At 40.8% G+C, this 21,435-nt stretch overlaps 1 protein-coding gene across 1 annotated transcript; it reads left to right on the top strand.

The window, feature by feature from the left end:
• Positions 1–1,610: 1,610 nt before the first annotated feature.
• LOC134628996 (axin-1-like) lies at positions 1,611–19,230 on the top strand. The gene is made up of 13 exons (XM_063475867.1): positions 1,611–1,765; positions 2,703–3,384; positions 4,927–5,120; positions 5,325–5,480; positions 7,711–7,845; positions 7,967–8,063; positions 11,038–11,175; positions 11,948–12,338; positions 13,114–13,291; positions 14,086–14,262; positions 15,275–15,571; positions 15,668–15,817; positions 15,901–19,230. The coding sequence occupies exons 2-13, from the start codon at positions 2,773–2,775 to the stop codon at positions 16,025–16,027; spliced, it is 2,652 nt and encodes an 883-aa protein (XP_063331937.1). The 5' UTR covers positions 1,611–1,765; positions 2,703–2,772; the 3' UTR covers positions 16,028–19,230.
• The last annotated feature ends 2,205 nt before the right edge of the window (positions 19,231–21,435 follow it).

Genomic DNA, 21,435 nt, shown 5'->3' with positions numbered 1-21,435 from the left:
ACATGCTCAGGTGGCGGCAGCGGCGTGCTCCCTCTGTCCTGTGAGTCACTCCGCCGGCAGAGATGGGCTTTTCGGACTGAACACCTGTTCAGACGCAAAGACGCATAAGAGGTGAGTCGCCTTGATTTGTCATCGCGCGTTGCTCAAAAACTGTCTCACCTTTAGACTTGCAGCTTGCCTGGAGCAAAGTGAGCCGTAGCCTAACTGATCTATTGTGGTGCCCTGGTGCTGTTTGGGGATTCTGGCTCATTTATTTATTTGTTTGTTTTTTTTCTTTCCATCCACATTTTTTTAAATGTGCGTGACAGTGTACGGTGCAGTCGGCTTATCGTGAATAACTTTTTTATTGGAGTCTATTAAAAGGTTACCGTTTGTATTACACTTCCATTCATTTAGTGATATTGTGAAATTGCTCGTTCTTGCCGATGGGGGCGCCGTTGTGCACTTTTTTTGGCTACCTTGACATAGAACGGAGACATATAGAACCGACACGAAGTACAAACTCTTCTTCATAACTCATTTAATGTACCCACAGTGGTGAAAATTAACAAATAAACTAATGAATACATAAATAAATACTTCAAGCTTACTTTTTTTAACATGTCTTTCTCATTGTGTTGAGAAGCAGTAGTCCCAACTTTTTACTCCAGAAGAGTAAAAAGATTTTCACTATTGTTATAGCTACCTACATACAATCATTCTACACAAAGTCGCCATTGCAATAATAATATAATCATATAATCTGTAATAATATTACACTTACGGTTCCAGATGGATTTTTTTCCTATGATACTTTTGCATGTTTGTTGATGATATGTCTGCACTGTTACCTGCAACTAAGTAGGTTCATAAAATGGTAATAATAGCAGTTAAGGGCCTGCACTAACATACATTTCATAGTAATAATACATAATTCAAAAAACATACATACACTAATGCATCAGAGAATGGTTGAACATGCTCAGAAAAGCACCAGTTGTAACTGGTTGCTGGCAACATTCAAAATAAGCCTTTGAATAGTGTAGTTACACTACACTATTCTACACTACCATATGGACCGCTTTCTAAGTGCAAAGTCATTAAAATGTCAGAAGTAAGAAGAACCTAATTTCTCTTTGCTAAATTGCAGGATTTAGGTGCGTTTCTAAAATAGGTGAAATTTACTTGGATATTTAAACCTTGTGCAGTTTGCACATTTTCCTTTTTCGATAAATGCTGTGGGGGTCTAGTTGTACTTTACTACATTGACTTGGCGGTCATACTTTGGATTTGAAAAAAAAAAACACATTTTCAGTAAATATCCCAGCATTTAATTAAAACAATGTGAATTAGCTCTACATTGCTGCAGAATCAAAATGCTGCATCAGTCAGTTTTGCTCTGCATAGTAAATACTTTTACATTTTCTTATATTCTTGTAACTATTTGGAAATTATGCATGCTGGACACTTATAATAACGTTCACGTATCGCTGCATTTATCGTGGATAAGATGAAAGAATCTCGGGTATTTTTTCGTGTGTTTGGCGTTTCTATCCGGCGCATTTCTAGAAACGTACTACGCTCCGCTTACAGTCGGCGTGCACTCACGTACTCGCTCTGTATTATTGCTCTGAAAGCAGCCACCATGGGGAGTTAAGGGCAAGACGACGGGTTATTTTCGTTAATATTTAATCTCAGAAGCTATCCATATGCTGCGTTTTGGAGTACACTGTTCGCGCCAGTATCCCCAATGCAGCGGATTACGGGGAACGGGCTTTCAGAGACGGTAGGACGTAAACTTTTCTGGAAAACACGGGACGTTAACGGACCTAGCTAAGCTAGCCAGCTAATCAAAACTAGCTAACACATCAAGCTAGCTGGCGCTGCAGCCAGCAGAGTCAGAAACGTGCCCTCGCTTTCTTGTTTTGTTTGATCTTATGCGACTAGATTTGTTGGGGTTAAACAACAAGAAAGTTTGCGTTGCTTCTGTACAAATGTGCTCTTTACGAGTACGTTTATAGTTTCCTTTAGTGCTGAAGTTTTTTTCCTTTTTTCCCCTTTTTTTGCACGGAGGCCCGTGTTGTGTGGAGTTTGTTTCGGTGCCCATCCCCCACCGTCTTTGCAGGCCAAGATGAATGAGATTCTCACTTCAAAGCCCTGGCATTGGTGGTGGCATTGCTACAAGGCTAGCTAGCCATTTTAGCTTGTTAGCATTAGTTGGTTATTTGCAAAACAGTGTCCAGCAATACCGAGCGTGTGATTTGAGTGATTGAGGAGTTAGCGCTAAAGCTAGCTGCTACACAGGCGAAATAAACTTGTTGGTGAACTTAAGCTTGGACACTCAAGTAAAGCGCGTTGAGTTGGTCTTCGTTAAACTGGAGACTTAGTTGGAGAAATACGAGATTATTTAAACTGAGGTGTATTTGCTAGTAAGTTTAGATGCCAAGTTAACAAACTAGCAGTATTTTCAGTTTCTATGACTATATTCTCATGAGTCTCATACTGTTAGTATCATACTTTGTGTGTCTGCTCATCATCTAACGTTATTACTCAGTGATCTCTCGCACTCTAAATATATACATACTGTGTGTGTATTAGTGGGGTGACACAGTTCAGTGATGAGGTGTGACTCAAGTCATCATTCTCACCTTAGCAATAATATTTGTATTTGAGTCATCACCTTCCACTGCTACAACTAACTGCTTTTCTTGTTTCCATTGCAGGGTGAATTGTTTGCCAGCCAAGTCATTGCTAAAGGGGAATATCTGACCTCTGCCTTGTGCAATCAGAGACATGAGCGTTGTCAGAGAATTGCATGGGATCGGGTACAGGGGCGGGGGTGGGGTTGTGGCCTCCATGAGTGCCCCTACCCACTTTACAGAGGATGCGCCACGGCCCCCGGTTCCTGGTGAGGAGGGCTCAGACGTGGACCCCCCAGTCCAGTCAGTCAACACCCGTCCAAACACCCTTTCCCAAACCGCAGGCTATCCCCTGTCGTCTAAAATGGGGGACCCGTCAAGTTATACACCCTCCTCGTCGTCTGCGACCCCACGTCGCCCTGACTTGGACTTGGGCTATGAACCTGAGGGCTCTGCTTCACCAACTCCTCCTTACCTGAAGTGGGCCGAGTCACTTCACTCCCTCCTGGACGACAGGGAAGGCACCCAGCTGTTCAGAACCTTCCTGTGCCAGGAAGGGTGTGCAGACCTTCTCGACTTCTGGTTTGCCTGCTCTGGGTTCAGGAAGACTAGCCAGGAGAAGAGGGCAAAGCTGGCCAAGGCTATCTACAGAAAGTATATTGTAGATGGGAATGGGATCGTCTCCAGGCAGATCAAAGCTGCCACCAAGAGCTTCATCAGAGACTGCGTGGGAAAGCCGCATCCAGACGCAGCCATTTTTGAACAGGTTATTAGAATTTTATATTGTAATATTTAACAGGATGCCAGTCAGGTTGAAGAGAACAGTCTAGTAGATACTGTTATTGATTCCTGACAGCTATTATTTTGTTTGTTTAAATGGCCAGATTTGGCTAAGGAATTGAACCTGTAGCCATTAAGGTGCCAATGCTAAGCAGTGTTGCAGGCCGACAGGTTAGGAAACTGAAACTGAATTGTGGATGTTGGCAAGATGGTTCATAATGAAAAAAAATATCAGACAATGGCTTTCATATGGCTGTGCTTTCAGTTGACTGGTGCTGGGAACGTTTGTTTTTCGCTCTTCTCACTGCACTAGGTCTATTCCTGTCAAGTCGTTATAATTTCAGTGTCAATATTTACTCCCAGATTTAAGGAACTTAAAGCCATATCTTCTTTCATCATGTCTATTTAACCAGCCCTTATACAGGTCAGATTTTGTAGTGAGTATGTTTATTTAAGAACATGGAAAGTAGCATATTTATAATTCACAGTTTGTTCTTGCATGTATTAATTTCCATTGAATATTTAAAACAATCTCAGAACAATGCACAGGAGCTTTTGCTGTCTTGAAACATGCGTTAGATTTGTCAGGGCCATTCAGTTCTGCTTTATTGACTTTAGGGTTTTATTTAGGGGGAGGGAACAGTGACTCAAACTATAAGCTAACCCAGGTTCCCACGGTGTAAGTGCAGCTATACTTCCTGAGTACCTCAATCAGTTTCTGATCGTCTGACAGTGTTCCTGTGGTTGACAGGGGGCATTCATCCTGACAGGAAAAGTAAAAGAGCAAGAGAAGTGACACACTTGTCGCTGTTTTGTTAAACCACAGATTTGTGTTTCCTTGTGCTTTATTTCTGCCTTAATGAGCAAACCACACCAAAGGATCATATGCTCCTCTTTAACCCATAACACTTTCAGTTTGGCATAGATGACTGCTCATTTTTATCTTCTTAATGTTGAGACCACATGTATACTGTATGAGACTTCTATCACCAGTCTTAAAGACTTGAGTCTCATAGAGTATACATAATAATGTTATGCTGAGTAAGAATGCATGGGTATTACTGTGATGGACCAAATGAAGCTTGTTTCAGTTAGCTTTCTTTGCAGCTGTTCCACAGACTCATGTTTGATTTTATTTCCGTTGCTATTTCTCTGCAAGTCGTCAAAGTAATAAAAACCAAAGCTGTGTACTGTTCAACTTGAATTTAAACCACCTTGGCTTGTGCCAAGCCACATCGAGGGATGCACATTGACCCTTTCAGGTTTATTGCTTGCATGTGGTTTGACACACATTGCTTTTTCAGTCTGGAATAGGTGTTAGCCTAGCTATGTAGTCTCTAACATAAATGCTGGTATATCCTGTGTAATTGTGTTGGTCTGTAATGAGTATCCATTTGGCATGAAACCTATAGTTTGAAAGGGTAAAGCCTTTCAGTCTGGGAGTACTGTGTCACAGTGAGCTTAGTTAAAGGTGAGAAATAATGTCTTCATTTTTATTGTACCAACTTTTTGTCTTTGTGTGTTCCAGGCTCAGACAGAGATCCAGACCATAATCGAGGAGAACACCTACCCTTTGTTCCTTAAGTCAGATCTGTACCTGGAGTACACACGGACAGGGGGAGAAAGCCCCAAGCCCAACCCCAGTGATCAGAGCCCTTCATCTGGACCAGCCAAGCCTGTTTCTGGGTATTTGCCTACACTCGCTGAGGATGAGGAGTGGAGGTGAGAAGAAAAAGGAACTTGAGACTTTGTGTTATTCCACATTTCAATTCTGATGCATTGCATAGGATTTAACTATAAACTTCACTGATCTGTCTCAGCTGTTCAGAACAGCTCTAGTTTTGAAGCTGAAATTCATTTATCTAAATATTTAAAAGTAATATAATTCATCTGAGTTTTTTTATGATAACATAAATGTGATCTTAGGTGTGGCGGAGGAGGAGTGAGGGAAGTGGAGGAAGAGAAGGATGAGGACGACTGTGGAGACACACCAGCTTGTAGGTTGACTCAGACCCTGCTGATGCAGACGGCACCACAGAGAGCCTCAGCCAGTAGGAGGAGGCAGGACAGCAGGGAGTACAGGTGTGTGTGTGTGTGCCTGCTGTTTTGCAGTCATAACTTAAATAATGTCTAAACATTTATTGAAACTTCCATGCCATGTCAATTTTTAAAAAAACGTAGTCTAGATCTGAGCGTTCTGTGCTAACCAGTCAGCTTCGATTTTTTGCGTATAGTGTTTCCCTTGTCCTGCAGCTGGACAGACTTGGACTGCAGCTGGTTACGTTTGTCTTTGGTTCTCTGGAGATCTGCTGCAAGCCCTAGACTCAGCTCTAAGTAGAACCCACAGCAGGTGGAGAGCTGATGCTACTGGGCTGAGCTCTCTGAGACTTGCAGAACAGAACAGGGACCAACACTGCATGGACCAGCTGCAGTCTAAGAGAGTGGACTCAGAATCGATCTGTTTGAGGAGGAACTTTGTGGAAAGGCTGTTGATTGTTTCTATGAATGTTCTTACTAAGTAGATATTGGGTTATGTTTGGGTTGGGTTGGGTTATGTTATGTTTATTCATTTTTAAAATGCTTGAGTGCCCCTCCTGTCACTTGCATACATGCATGTGCGTGTACATAATCACATGCCCTATCTTGTCCCGTGGGAAACGGTGGGTGTTTCTTGTCTCGTGTATAGCGGTGTAGTTGACCTAGTATTATGCAAGGTAGAGCTGGGCGATAGAACGATAACGATATGTATTGCAAAATAACTTTTTCTCTATAGAAAAATTAAACTATTGCGATAGGCTGCATCTCTCTTGTCCTCTTAAAAAAAAAAAAAGAAGAAGAACAGCCAATCCAAATTAAGTAGCGCAGAGCCGAACCAATCACAGCCGCAGCGTCACGTAACGTCACTTGTTACGTACAGCACAAGTTCCAAGGCGCACATGTGTATTTGTTTGGGAAGCAGCCAGCCGCCGTGCCGCCCGGGTAATGGAGGTAATGAGTGTGCCGACTAGAGAAAAATCAACCGAGAGCGTGACCGAAGGTTACCGAAGGAAAAACAGATGCTGGTTCCAATGCCGGAGAGCTTGTCGAACGGAAGGGCCATAGAAGTTCCGTAGTGTGAAGGTATTTCGGCTATTTCAAGTCTGACGACAAACAGAGTAGCGCGCACTGTAAATTGTGCCGAAAGCAAGTCTGGAAATACAATAAACCGGTGCATGCTCAATCTCTGACTGAAAGCGCTAATTTGTCATTCGGCTTTTGTCAGACTAAAGTAACTGTTTGAAAAGCTAAGCTTTACAACAAGGAGAGATTGAGAATTTCCTTTTAGTTCTCAGTTTATTTGATATTGACAAAAGTTAGTCAATTTTGTCTGTTCTTCTGTAAAACTAACTAAGATTTATTTTTAGAATTAATATTTTGTTTCTAAGTGGAATTGACAATTTAGTAGTCTGTTTTGTTTGTTCTGTTTTGAAACTTAAACGCTTTAGCGGCTGCCTTTTGTGTAGTTTGCAATATTTGCCTTTATTTATCTGAAACTGAAGTCTCATGTTCCTTAAGTACATCTACCCTGTTGAACTTATTATGGGAAATAAATATTTAAATCAAAACAAGCTGCAGATTATTTCACATTTTACTTGTGAGCAACGGCACATTTAAATCTTACAAATATAGTTATTTGGCTTATATCGTGATATATATCGTTATCGCCTGAAATGAAAAAAACATATCGTGATATGAAAAAATCTTTTATCGCCCAGCTCTAATGCAAGGGTAATATTTTGGTAATTAGAGTTTGTCATTTACAAACATTGTCAAAATACATCTATAATATTATTCATTATAATAAGTAATACATATATAATACCTGTTGATATTCTTATAGTGGAAATATTCATGTGGCAAGGCTGAGACTTTTTTCTGTTAGCTTCTTCGTAACACTTTCAAGATCGCAAATAGCTCTTTTCGGGGAATCTTTGCAGCACACCCACTTATATCAAGAGTAGGTGGCATTTTGTCTTATTGCGAAATCATGAACACAAGTCTTTCTTGAGAAGAGCAAATTTTGTGTGCAGCCAAACTTTCTGAGCCTTTTTTTTTTCCATTTTGTGTATTTAATCGGCACGCTTCACACTCAGTAGTTTTTGAAGCCTTTAACACAGCTTTCATATCTCTTTATTATTTTTTTAGCACAATTCACAAGCATCATATCAGGCATGACTAAGGCAAAAAAAACTGGTGCGAATGTTTTGTAAGAACCCCTGAAAATTGAACGTGGCTCCTTCGCATGAATCATGACGTCTCAATTCTTCTTCAGGCCATGGAGAGAGCCGATAAACCCATACTACGCAAACATGGGTTATGCGCGGGCTCCAGCAACCAGTGCCAATGACAGTGAGCAGCAGAGCATGTCGAGCGATGCAGACACAATGTCACTGACCGACAGCAGTGTGTAAGTACTCACAGACAGCCTGCTGCACCTCGGACAGTACTACACTTTTAAGCTTTGTAAAAATGTTTCAGATCTGTAATTGATTTTTGTTCATCTTTTTTTTTCCTCTGTGTTTGTGTAGAGATGGTATTCCTCCATACAGATATTGGAAACAGCATCGTAAAGAGATGCATGAAAGTGCCAAAGCCAACGGACGTGTGCCCCTACCTCATATACCTGTGAGTACAAACAGCAATTCCTTGTAATATCAGTTCTTGTATTGCTGCATGCACAGCAAAATATGTGCAGAATTTGACACTGGAATGCAGTTTTAAAGTTTTTCTGCACACTGTTAGGCTTTTATGTGAGAATACAACTTTGTAATCTTTGCTAAATTCACACCCGTTCGTATTTTTCATACTTTTTTCTATGCTTAAGTGCTTTCAGTGTATCATTCATACACCGATCGATGCATTGGAGAGCAACTTGGGCTTGGTATCCTTCGCAGTGCAAAATATCATGGCGATAATAAATAAGTAAATGCACAAGTAAATAAATATGTTAAGTAAGGCCCTTCTTGTTGTTCTGGTTCAGCATTGTGATCGATGTGGGTTGAAAAGCTGTTTCATAAGTGTGTGTGTGTGTGGTCCTTGAGCGAATGCTGCGACAGGCTGTGAGAAGGATGAGTGGGGACGTTGGCAATGCCCAGACTGCACTGGTTGTAAATGTCTAGCAGAGATGGGAGTGTGGCACCAGTGACCTTTCATGGTGTTCTCACAACCCTGTTTAATTTGCATCTTTGCTCCCATTTGCTTTTTCCTAACCAGGAAGTAGTACACTGAGATTCTACCACTGAGAATAGACTCAGTGGTAGAATTTTCGGTAGAAATTTGTGGGGAGTTGGCAGGTTTGTATTTGTCAGCATGTGGAGGAGGCGGAGGGTGCTGCTAGGCCTTTTTTGATTAAGGCTGTGGTGGTGTAGTAACTGGAAGTGATGTCATCAGTTTGGCATATCGGCAGAAATTATGTGCTTTTGTTTCTACCACAGAACCATCAATCAGTGGAAGGTGAAACTGATTGTCGAGAAGTCAGCAATTATCTCATTGTTGATGTTTTCCCTGTGTTGAGGTTAAGGTTGTCAGGCTGTCAACTCCCCTCTGTGTGCTGACTCATCTTGATTTGCAATGAGGCCTACCTTAGCAAACCTTTTAGTGTGGTTGGTGTTAAAACTAGCAGAGCAGTCATGTGTCCGCATCTTGAACAGTAATGGGCTGAATACACACCCTTTAAGGCGATCTTGTATTCAGCATATTGTGTTGTTTTCTTCCTTTTCTGGCCATCTGCCATCTCTGTGTAGGAAAGCCCAAGATCCAGGTACCAGGTCCCACACGGAGCAGGTTCAGCTTCTCCACAAGCTGCTGTGGCAAGATAGTATAAAAAGTTGACTTGAATCAGTAGGATGCGCATGACTTTCTGTATTGCAGATGAGTTAGACTGAGATGGTGCAGGGTGGATATAATGGCATCTTTTGTAGGCTGGTTTTCTCTGTATGCAAATTCTAGGGGTTAGAAGGGAGATGTGACTTATTATGTTGCAAGACAAGCCTTTCAAAGCATTTCACAGGTCTTGGGGTGATGGCTAGAGGGTGGCAGTCATTCAAACAAGCTGGGTCAGATTTCTTGGGCACAAAATTATAGTGGTGCCGTTTAGACAAGTGGGAATGTTATTTTGTCTGAGGAAGATGTTGAAAATGTCATTGTGAAAACATCTTTCAGTTGGTCTACACGTTCCTTCAGAACATGATCTGGTTGGCAGGTGATGACGGGACCCCTTTGTTGTTGACGTATTGAGGTTATCTGGCAGTGCGAGGTCATTACAGCGTGTCTGATCGGTGGGCTTGTAGCCTGCTACTGTGTTGAATCCCTGCCAGAGGTGTTGTGTGTTTTTTGGTGTCAGTGAAGTGACTTGTGCGCACATGCCACAGTTTAAACTGGAAGCATCCCATGGAAAGCTGAGGTCCTGGTGCACTACCAGCATGTTGGTTAAAATGAGTACAGCTAAAGTTCAGCAACTTATTTAAAAGTCAGCACTAGGGCTGTGCGATATGACCAAAAGCTCATATCCCGATATAAAACATCTATCGTCCCGATAACGATATAAATCACAAAAATTTAACATTTTCTGTAAATTCTGTGATTCTCGACTCGACTTGCCTGAAGTGTTTCCAGCTGGGCGTCGTGTACCTGGAGTCGAGTGTTTTAACGATGTATGAAACTATACATTTTTAGACATAAGTTGTAACGGCCGCCGTTTTCTTTGTAAGTATTAATTACACGGCGTGCTGCGGGGAAAAGCCTGTTCTAACATTTGAGTCTAAGGTTTATCTTTTAGTACCTGACGGCTCTTTTTTGCTTCTCATCCCTAAATACTCTGCGTACTCTTTCACGTGATTCAGTTTATTTTGAAGTCTCAACAGGATCTTGAGCTTTATTGTGAAAGGTTTATGTGGAAAATAAACAAGTGGACACGCAATGGTTTTACCGTCGTCGCTGCTAACGACAACGCGTAAAAACAGGCGCTTGTCCGTCTGTAGTGTGGTTTTTATAAATATAAGAGAAAGAGAGAACTTTAAGAAATTAATATAGCCACTACAGTGACCATCAAAACGATGAAAAAATATTGCCGTAAACAGTTTATTTTGCGACACCACGAAACAAACGATAGCGTAAAATGAAACGATAGATGTTTTTATATCGTCATCTGATATATATCGTTATATCGAACAGCCCTAGTCAGCACTGGATTCTTAAAAATTCAGGATCAACTTGGACACTGATTGAAATCACCAGCCCCATTAATAACTAAAAGCACTCGATGTACAGACACTGAGAAGTGACATCTGAGAGGCATCTGATTGGCACCAGTTAAAGCTTTGGAATAAAACATATTTACATATTCCTAAATTCTGGGTTTGAAGAAGTAGGAGGAGTAGATGTAATGGTACAAACTATACACAGCAGGTAGATTTAGCTCATAATGTGAGGTGGTCTTATGGCAGTATTTATCTGCAAGTAGTTGAGAAGGAATTACCATAACTGTCACAAATTACTAACATTGATTGCTTGCACAAGTTAATTTTTCCCATTTGAATGTGTTAAATGCATATTAGTTTATAAGTTTGCCATTTCAATTTCTACTTGTGTCAATACACAGCGCACGTATCGAATGCCAAAGGACATCCATGTAGAGCCTGAGAGGTTTGCAGCGGAGCTCATCAGCAGGCTGGAGACGGTGCTCAGAGAGCGAGAGGCTCAGGAAAGACTCGAAGAGAGGCTGAAGAGAGTACGGCTGGTGAGTACACAATCGTATATATGCACCCTGCAATGTGATTTTAATTCTTCGAAATTAAAACTTTGTAAGTGAAAGAAAGAGTTGTTTCCATTTTAGTCAGCCTGCCTATGCAGCTCTGTCACTTCTATTCCAGACTCACAGCTAGCTTCTCATCTACAAGGAGATTTACACAGTAGAAATTTAGACAATGCATTATGCCATATATGCAGAAATGCCTGTGAACAGTTTAGCGATTGATTCTACTTTCTTGCAGTAGCGTAGAGTTGCATTAAGCAGCAACACATTGTTGTAACAAGTGACAAACAAGATTCTTGCCAGCTATTTCTGTTTGCTGCGACCGGCCACGGTGGGAATTTAATATTACACTCAGTTAATCTGGCTCTAGCATTCCACTTTAACAGTGATTGCTTCTGTATAGACTCATTGCTGCTGGTGAGAGGAGAGACTATGCCATCAAGAGAAGAGATAATCAATTAGGGATTATATATCGATAGTTTAATTATTGGTGATTCTAAGTGAGCAGAAATCAGGTGAACTGGCACAACAGCATGTTTAGATAAAGTTTGCCCAATTCTTTTTTTTAACTTTTTTTTTTTCCTTAGGTGTCAGGTTACTGCCACGAAGCCATCCGGCTTGTAATACACAGGCAGTAAGGCTAGGCAAAACAAGAAACACATTTATTAGCCTCCATCACCTTAATCATTGTCTTCTGTATTGATGTACAACCCAGTTTTAAAATTGAAAAACTAAATATATTTTCTGTTCTTAATAGGAAGAAGAGGGGGATGATGCTGACGTCTCCATGACAACCTCAATGTCTTCTCATAGCATGTCTCTACCCGTCCCCTCATCGTTTCCACCTCTTTATGGTGCCCGTTATTCCGAGACCACTGCTAACACGGCAACAGTCGCCACTTACGGCGGCCTGGTCCCCATAGACGATCCTCATGACGATGACCCAGAATCTATTTTGGATGAGCACGTACAGCGGGTGATGAGGACGCCAGGCTGCCAGTCGCCAGGGGCAAACAACAGCACCTTAGCAGGAGGGGGTCGGCACACTCCTCCCAAATCATCGCGTTCACCTGACGGGGGAATCGGGCCGCCTCACTACCCTGCACACCGAGGTGCAGGTCACAGTCTGCCTGCTGCTGGAGTCAAAGGTAAGAGGCTGTGAACGGGAGGGAGAAATGGTCGAGCACAAATTCCAAAGCACTTCAGCAGCAAACAGACTATCTAAATGTGGGCCCAGGTTACTCTCTGTGTTAAGCATGGGGACTGACTGCCCCATAATACCACCAATACCGCATGTCCCTAAAGCAACTCTCCAACGGACACAGTTACATGTCCTCTCTAGTTCTACATACACATTTAGAAAAAGTGCAGACTTTTTCTTACATTACACAATTTTGGGTAAATTATTTCTACAAACATTAAAAATTATTTTATTTATTTGCGGAACTGTGCATTAGAAATTAATGCTTATACTTCAACATTATACCTGGTTCATATCCTGTGTCCCTGTCTTTTTAAGAGTGTTTTGTTTTGTTTTGTTTTTTGGAGACCGTATTCCCCACCCCTACTGTACACTGTAGTTTTTGGCAAATGTAACCTTAAGTAGCAAGAAATAGTTGTTATTCTGCTCAAGTGTTTGTGTTGCTGTGGAATAATGTGCTGTTGTTGCTCTGTTTAATATTGATGTTGGTATAACAGAGTAGGCTTAACTCGTGCTCATTATATTGAGTTAATGTGAAGATGGAGTCTTGAGATTTTTAATGGACCTTTACAACACAGAGGAAGGAACTATAATATGCTTGGACTAATTAGTGCATCCTGTTACTAAAGATTTTAATGGCAAGCCATAACTGGCTCTTCAGGTGAAATAGCACAGATGTCAGTGCTGTGAGTTTCCATTTACTTTACTGATTTCCATCTCAGGTATGCATCACCACAAGCCGTTGTACCACCACAGAGGAAGGGATGGGCCAGAGGAAGCGGGTAGTAGGTCTCAGCCCAACTTCCTGTGGAATGGAGAGTCAGCCAATCAGTATGCTGGGAGAAGTCGAAACTACGCTGACGGAGCTGGAGCCAGCACACTCGAGGGGATGGGTTATAGGTAAGCGTGTGCACTTGGTCTATAGGAAGTTGTATGGAAGGGGAACAGCTCTGCAGAGGATTGTACAAACTGCACAAGGCGTCACTAACTTCCATCTACCAGCTTTGAGTGACATCTTCACCTCTTTGCTGCTTGCATAAAACTCAAAAACCCTTTCCATCCTGCCTAAAACATTTTTGAACTTTTACCGTCTGCTAAGAGATACAGATCCATGAAAAACTAAAAACCAGACAATTCCTGAACAGTTTTTACCATACAGCCATATTCCCACTGAGCACTGACCTCAAAGCCACTAAATACAAGACTCTTTTTTTTTAATGTGAATATTTATTGTGTTCTTATTTATTTATGATATGCAATATTGTGGCGCAGTGGTTGGCACGGTTGGCTCACAGCAAGAAGGTCCTGAGTTCAATTCCATTATCAGGCCCGGACCTTTCTGTGTGGAGTTTGCATGTTCTCCCCATGTTTGCGTGGGTTCTCTCCCACAACCCAAAGACATGCAGTTAGTGGGATTAGGTTAATTGATGAATCTCAATTGCCCTTAGGTGTGAAAATGAGTGCCAATGGTTGTCTGTCTCTGTGTGTTTGTCCTGTGACAGGTGCACCCTGGGATAGGCTCCAGAACTTTGCATATATTTGTATTACTTTAATGTATTATACTATTATTAAGCACAAGTCCGTATCCTGGCAGTGCCCTAGTGGCAGTAAAGTATCTTATCTTGTCTATGCTGTTAGGTAATCAGATGACTCCAACTGTTTTTTGTTTTTTTTGTTACCTGTTTGTTCTGCAGTAGTAAAGGCAGCACACTATCACGGCGAGGTTGTAAGAAGACATCAGAGGCATCGGGGAAAGGTGATGAGAGTGGGCGTGGCCTGGAGGCACAGGTACCAATGGAGGATTTGGAGAGAAACCAGAAGATCCTGCAATGGATGATGGATGGAGACAGACAGAGAAAGAGTTCCCATGGGTGAGTCATTTTATATTTAAAGCTGACAGTAATTTATAGTTGTTGCAATTTTTAAAATTCTTAAGATCAAATAATGAAATAAAAATTAAATTAGGAATACAGGTGATGTGCTTTCTTTCTCATCAGATATATTGTATTGAAAATACCAGTTTTTTTTATTTGGCAGTGGTTTGGCATTGATATTTTACTTGGCAAAAAAGAGGAACACTTTGTGTTGTTGGTCGCCATTTAAAGCAGAGGGTCAAAGTAAAAGCAGACTCTGCTCTTAGCAAAGTGAATTTCTCAGTGACCTTATAGATGACACTTTGATAACGGCAAATGGAATCTGGATTGTGCCCACAGCTAAGCAATAATCTGGCTAATGATTACTCTTTATTATTAACCCATGACCATATAACTGTGCGTGCGGGCACTAGTCAGCTGGCATATATAACAGACCTGTGCCAACAAGATTAACAGCAAGGCCGCCCTCCAGCATTAGGTGTGTTACAGATTGCCCGTGTTCTGCTCTAACATGGAAGGAACTTGTTGCACATGTTGTCAATAACAACGCAAGTGAAGTATAACTTTATTTGTGAGAGTTTAATTCTCTTCACCAGTGATGCTAAAAAGGAGTTTTTGTGTACAACACCATGTGGCAGATGCCCACTCCCCTCAAACAGGATCAGAGAGACATACATATCTTAGAAATATTTAACGTTTACTGCAAATAAATGGAATTTGGAGCCTACTAATAAATGAGAGTAAAGTGATATTATTTAGCCAGCATCGGAGAGGGAGAATCTCACAGGGGAGCACGTGGATCCATCGAACAAATCATTTCTGCTTATGTTGGGGGTTATTCTTCTTCAGGTTTTAAATGTTTGTCCTGAGTAACGCATACTCGCTGTATCAATGAACCAGAATTTCGGTGGTTCTTGATATAGAGATCATATAGCGATCAATAGTCTCATATTGTGAGGCTCTAGTTCCTGTGCCCATTTTAATGCAGGCAATTCTCTTGTTTTTTCAGAGGGAGCACCAGTAGCTCAAGGAGGACAGGAACCAGCAGCGAATCGCCACGTCCAGCTTCAGTGGAGCGGCCTGGAGCTGTGCACCCCTGGGTCTCTGCTCAACTACGTAACCCTTCTTCAGTGTCCACCGCTATCCCCGGCTCATCATCCACCCAAGTCCAGCCTTCTCATCCCTTCATCCAGGACCCAGCTATGCCCCCCAACCCAGCTCCCAACCCCCTCACCCAGCTAGAGGAGGCTAGACGGAGGCTGGAGGAGGAGAGGAGGAGGGCTGCACTACAACAGGCCAAGCCTAGGTAGGTGTCAGGCCAAATTCTGTGTACTCGGTTATTGTTATTATTATTAATGTTTATTTTTTATAGTGTGTTTAACGTGTATTTTTTCCATCTCAGGCACAAGTCTGGAAAGCGTCAAGTGTGCGAGAACGTGACAGTGGCTTACTACTTTTGTGGAGAACCAATTCCATATCGAACATCTGTTAAAGGCCGTGTAGTGACTTTGGGCCAGTTCAAGGAGCTGCTTACCAAAAAAGGCCACTACAGGTAATACATGGACAGGTTTTAAAAAGCCATAAGTGTTTGTGGGAATGTTAAAGATGTGCTCTTACACTTGTGCTTGTGTTTAGGTTCTATTTCAAGAAAGTGAGCGACGAGTTTGACTGTGGTGTGGTGTTCGAGGAGGTTCGTGACGATGACGCAATCTTGCCTATCTTCGAGGAGAAGATCGTTGGGAAGGTGGAGAAGGTTGACTGAAATTTTGGGAACATGAAAACAAATCAGATGGCATGAAAAAGAGGAAGAAAACATTCAGGTGGGATTGAAATTCACCTGCCAGAAAACGAACAACGAGAAGTAGAAAGGCGGAAGGAGTAACGTGCGACCGAATGGAGATTGCGCTGCATAGTCGAAGCTCAAGCGTTAAGGAGGCGGTTAATTTTAAGGGGCATCAACACCTGGATCCAAACCCACATAAAGCAAAGAAGCTCGGTCAGATGATACAGCGGGTAGTAGAAGAACATAAATTATTTCACCTGTCCTGTCTCCACTGTGGACGATCAAGGAGAGCTGTTCAGGTATGTCTGACCAGTCTTCCACTTCTACTGCAATGAATGGGAAAAGGGTGAGGGGACTGCTGAAGGAGAGAGGTTTAAAGTAGTCTTCCACTTCTGCTCTGGAGGAGCCCGTCCTCCGCAGACCATTACGATGCTGCTACATTACCACGGAAACTCTTCAATCGGTGCTCAGGACGGTAAAGGAAGCAGTTTTGTTCCTCTCGGGAGTCTAGCTGCCTTTTGCTGTCTCTGTTCCTCATCAGCTGGTGACAGAAGATTTTTGGGGAGTGGAACATTTAGCCTGCCTCTCGTTGACTTCATAGCCTCAGAACAGAGAAACCTGCTCACCCTCAATTCCTAGAAGTCACGTAGTGATCTCTCACATCACCTTGTTCAGACAACAGTTCTCTGCATTACTTGTTTACCGTATTTTTAATAAGACAAGTATTCTAGCTACTTGTTTTCATTTTATTTGAATCGTGTATGTACAAGGCAGGTACTATTACTTATTATTGCAGCTTAATTTCGTCATATCTCAGACTTAATGTTGTATTATTGTGTATGTTTTGAAGCTAGTTCATTAGTCATTTCAGGGCAGCCGATTTGTTTTCTTCCCAGTATACCACATCACTGCACCTCAGCTCTGTACTGTTTACCTTTAAGTGTGCAGTCGTGTTCTGTTGCGGGAGGATTTTTAAATATAGGATTTTTTTTTTTATTACCCTCAAAAAAGACCACAATATATAATTTTTTTAACGGTCACACTGTCCCCTTGTGTAACTTTAGAGGTCTTCTGCTATATCAAAAGCCTGCGCACAGAACTCCAAGCTCAGTCTAGGTGCCTGCCTGCCTGGCCAGTGCCATTACTATCTACAGTGCTTATTCTGAAGCGTTAAGTGTCCGTCGTGTACACCGGAACTCAGCCAAAGAGTGTAGTGTGAGCCCCCTTCGCCTACATACACGTGTATGTGCAGTCCACAGCTGTCTAATGTGTGTTTTTTGACATAACTGTGAGGGAATGTAGTATTTCCTCCTACATCTTTAAACTTTGTAGAGGAACACTGAGTTTAAAAACTGCAGGGTTGTTTTTTTTTGTTTGTTTTTTGTTTTCCTTTCTCCGAATTAAATTAATAGTTTGACATTAGAAATTTTCACCAGGAATACTGTGATAAGTTAATACAGCTCATATATCTAAGCGGTAAATGCAAAGCTAAAGCCAGCAGTTGTTAGTTTATAGTTTACTAAGAAGATTGGACCTACCCTGGCTCTTACGCGAGTTAAACTACGTGAGTTTCAACTACAAGTTAATTTAATTTAATTATCAGTTATTTGTTGTTCATTGGTTTATAAGAAGGGTGGCACCAGTGGTGATGTTTAAAATAGTTTGGTTGATAGCTGATTGTTAGTTTTTGTTTATTTATTTATTTTGTTTTTGTCATTCTAAACTGTTTAAAGGTTTTTCAGATCTTTATCACACTATCTCAGCACAAAATTGGTGACACGGTAGATGATTCAAAATATGCCAGTATTGAAATTTGGTTGATCTGTGGATTGCTAGATTATTACATATAAATTGATGATTCAGAGGACCTATCACGATTGCCTAGAGCCTGATGAGCCGTCTAATAACTACTCGCTTTTGCGGGTGGGGAAAAACAGATTTGAGGTCGGAGTAAGATTGTAAGATCATAATGATTGTAAGGCCTTCAGCTCAGGTTATAGATGCATGCTGATTAGGAAACGCTGAAATGCGCTGGGAGGCAGACTGTGAAATGTAGACAGAGCCAGGCGAGATGTCTTCTATTCTAAGCTCAGCTAATTGCCTATAGCTTCATGTTTACTGTATAGACACGAGGAGTGTTACACATTTGGTCACTTTTTTGTTATGAAAACAGCAGAGCGAATTTTTCAAAATGTCAAGCTAGTCTTTTAACCTGCTTGTGTTTGTACCATAACGCAGTAAAGCCTTGAGGTCAGAATATAAAGCGCAGTGCAAACGTTGCACTGAGGGCACACCAGCTACGTAAGCCGAATGTAACTTTATGAATTTTTAAAAAAAGTTATTTTATTTTTTTTTACTTTTGTCCACCATATCCTCGAAGGATCGATCATGTCAGCTACTTGAGCACAGGTTCACTATTGATCTGTTCACCTGATTGTTTTGTCCTCGATGCTGATTGTTAATTGAATGTGTTGCATTAATGTCAAATAGAAATCATCCTGGGTTTGCCCCAGCAAGAGGAGCATAGGATCAGAAAATGTGTTTGTCCTTACTCCAACCCATTATGCCTTCAGTATGAAATAAAAAATTTAGAAATGTATGTTTATAAGAAAAAAATGTAATTTTAATAATCAGCGAGCATGTTCTTTAAGGAATGTTTCCAGATGAATTGAACTGTCTATTTTGGTTTAATGTTTATGTGCAAACTGCTTTTGGCCCTCTGATATATTTTGCATCTGTTTTATTAGAAAGAACACCCAGGGACAGCTGAATGACTACATTGAGTTGTTTCTTGTGATTTATGATTTGATGGACAAGAACAAATAACTGCATCTGTTGCGTTGTTGATTTGTGTGAAACACAGTGCCTTTAACCTTTCAAAAATGTGTTTTTTGAAACCAATCCATGCTTTTTATTATTAGTTTTAATCATCCCTCAGTCCCATTTGTATTTTTAGCTGCAGTCATGCTATTTCTCACTTCTGTTCTGATCAACCCTCTGCTGTAAATATGTACATTATCATTTCATACGTGTCTTCAGACCTGCACCACATGTCCATGGTGTTTTCTGTTTTGTTTTGTTTTTTTTTTGTTTTTTTCCAACGCCAAGATGTCACTGTGCTGGTTCCACTTGTACATTTCTTTTAAAAGGGTACTTCATAATAAAGATGTTGAATAAATTCATCCTCAACTTTATTTTTGAGGTTAAATGTATTTTATATGGCTTTCTCTTTTTGCCTTAAACTAAAAATCTTAACTTTCAGATGCATTGCACTTGTACACCACTGCAGTTTGGAGTTTCTGTTTGGTTTCTGCATTTATGTGATAGCTGTAGCTGGTGATGGAAAAACACTAAAATATTCAGGCAGCCTTTAAACATACACTCATGAGCCACTTCATTAGATAAACTTGTTGTAAAATGAAATCAGTATTTTGAGTATACATACAGCATATTTACACGTGTGTGTGTGTGTGTGTGTGTGTGTGTAGACTCTGTATAAGGGCTGTATGTACGTACACTCGCTAGCTTCTGCAATAGGTATACCTTACTACTATTAGTGTGGACCCCTTTTACCTTTTAACTGTCTTAATACTTCATGGCACAGATTCAACAAATTTCTGGAAGCATTGCTCAGAGATTTTGGTCCATATCTACATGATAGCATCACACAGTTGCTGCACATTCGTGATGTGACATCCCAGAGGTTGGGCTGACATCTGGTGACTGTGGATGTCATTTGAGTACAGTGAACTCACTGTCATGTTCATGAAACCAGTTTGAGATGATTTGAGCTTTGCGACATGGTGCGCTATCCATAAAGGGATTCACATGGTCATCAACAATACTCAGGTAAGCTGTGGCATTTCCCCACACTATTACTCCACCACTAGCAGCCTGCATTGTTGATACAAGGAAGTTTGGATCTGTGCTGTCATGTTTATACCAAATTCTGACATCACTACCCAAATCTTGCAGCTGAAATTGAGACTCATCAGACTAGACAACATTTTTCAAACTCCTTTGGTATTTCAAACGCCCCATTTTGGTGAGAATGGACAAATTGTAAGCCTCAGCTGACAGGAGTGTTTCCCAGTGTGGTCTTCTGCTGCTTTAGCCCATCTGCTTCAAGGTTCGCTGTGTTCCATATTCAGAGATGCTTTTCTTCTGGATATTTTCTTCTTTTTCAGATCATTAAATCACTTTTCTTCCTTGTTCTGATGCTCAGTTTGAACTTCAGCAGGTCATCTTGACATGTCTACATGCACTAAGTTTCTGCCATGTGATTGGCTAATTAGACACTGTATTTGTGTTAATGAGCAGTTAAACAGCTCTAATTAATAAAGTCGGACCCGATTTATTTTAAGCCAAGAACTGAATGTCTTTATATCAGTTATAGCTTTGTTCACTAGTGTATGATATATAAAAATGTTCTCCTAGAAGCAAATATTGATCCTTAGCTTGGCAATGTCTACAGGCACTTATTTAGCTTAATTAACTGAAACACTATCTAAGAAAATTTAATTTAGGATGATTTCAATAATCATACATGTCTCCAATATCAATACTTGTTCCATCAGTGGACAGGGGATGTGGGTGTAAATGTATCATTAGGAAAATATCCTTTTATTGAAGTACCCATCCAACTGTAATTATAACTTTCTGTTGCATATAGTTAATGTACTCAGCATCTTACCAAATGCCTGTCATGTACCATCCACTTCGCTTTCATGTCCACAGGTGTCACATGTGACGCACCGTCTTCAGCAGCAGATGGAGTTAGGTCTCCATGACCTAAAAAGGAAAAGGAGAATTGTTGGACAAACTTAATTAGATTATGTCAGGTTTTAAAAAAAAATTAAGTCAGATCAATTCAACAGATTTAAGTCACACACAACACAAAACAAATTAACCTTAACTTTCACTTAAATAAAAAAATATTTAAAAATATATTTAAAGACAGCAAGTTAAGGAAAAAGGTTGTAAGTTCAAGTTGACAGAAACCCCCCAAATATACCACCGTCATTTGTCGCGCTGTCTCAAATGAATCTCAAATAAACTCTTATGCTTGACTGGTACTTATTTATTATTATTATTTTCGAGTAATCGGCTCAGAGTATTGTGTTGTAAAGAGATAACCTTTCCAATGAATAGAAGGTCAATTTATAGCAATTACAAAAACTAATAAAACAATGGCCATTTAATATTGGTGTAACAAACTGCAGCGGTTACTCAGCAACTTAAAAACAAAGTGACTGCTGAAAGAGTGTATATTCAAAGAAAAGCATGATTAATATGCTGATTAATATGCAGACATCCGCTGGGGAGGGTTGTGAAGCAGACAGAAATTTGTTTCAAGGCGTTCAAATCTGGAAACTGTACAACTGGGT

The sequence above is a fragment of the Pelmatolapia mariae genome, linkage group LG6 (genome assembly GCF_036321145.2).
Source record: "Pelmatolapia mariae isolate MD_Pm_ZW linkage group LG6, Pm_UMD_F_2, whole genome shotgun sequence".
Lineage (NCBI taxonomy): Eukaryota > Metazoa > Chordata > Actinopteri > Cichliformes > Cichlidae > Pelmatolapia > Pelmatolapia mariae.
Note: the sequence above shows the minus strand (reverse complement) of the source record. Positions and strands in the feature narration are given on the sequence as shown.

Coding starts and splice junctions, on each gene's coding strand:
- LOC134628996 (XM_063475867.1), top strand. CDS start 2,773: ATGAGCGTTGTCAGAGAATTGCATGGGATCGGGTACAGGGGCGGGGGT. Junction 11,176..11,947: donor GGCTGAAGAGAGTACGGCTG/GTGAGTACACAA, acceptor TGTTCTTAATAG/GAAGAAGAGGGGGATGATGC. Junction 15,572..15,667: donor CTACAACAGGCCAAGCCTAG/GTAGGTGTCAGG, acceptor TTTCCATCTCAG/GCACAAGTCTGGAAAGCGTC.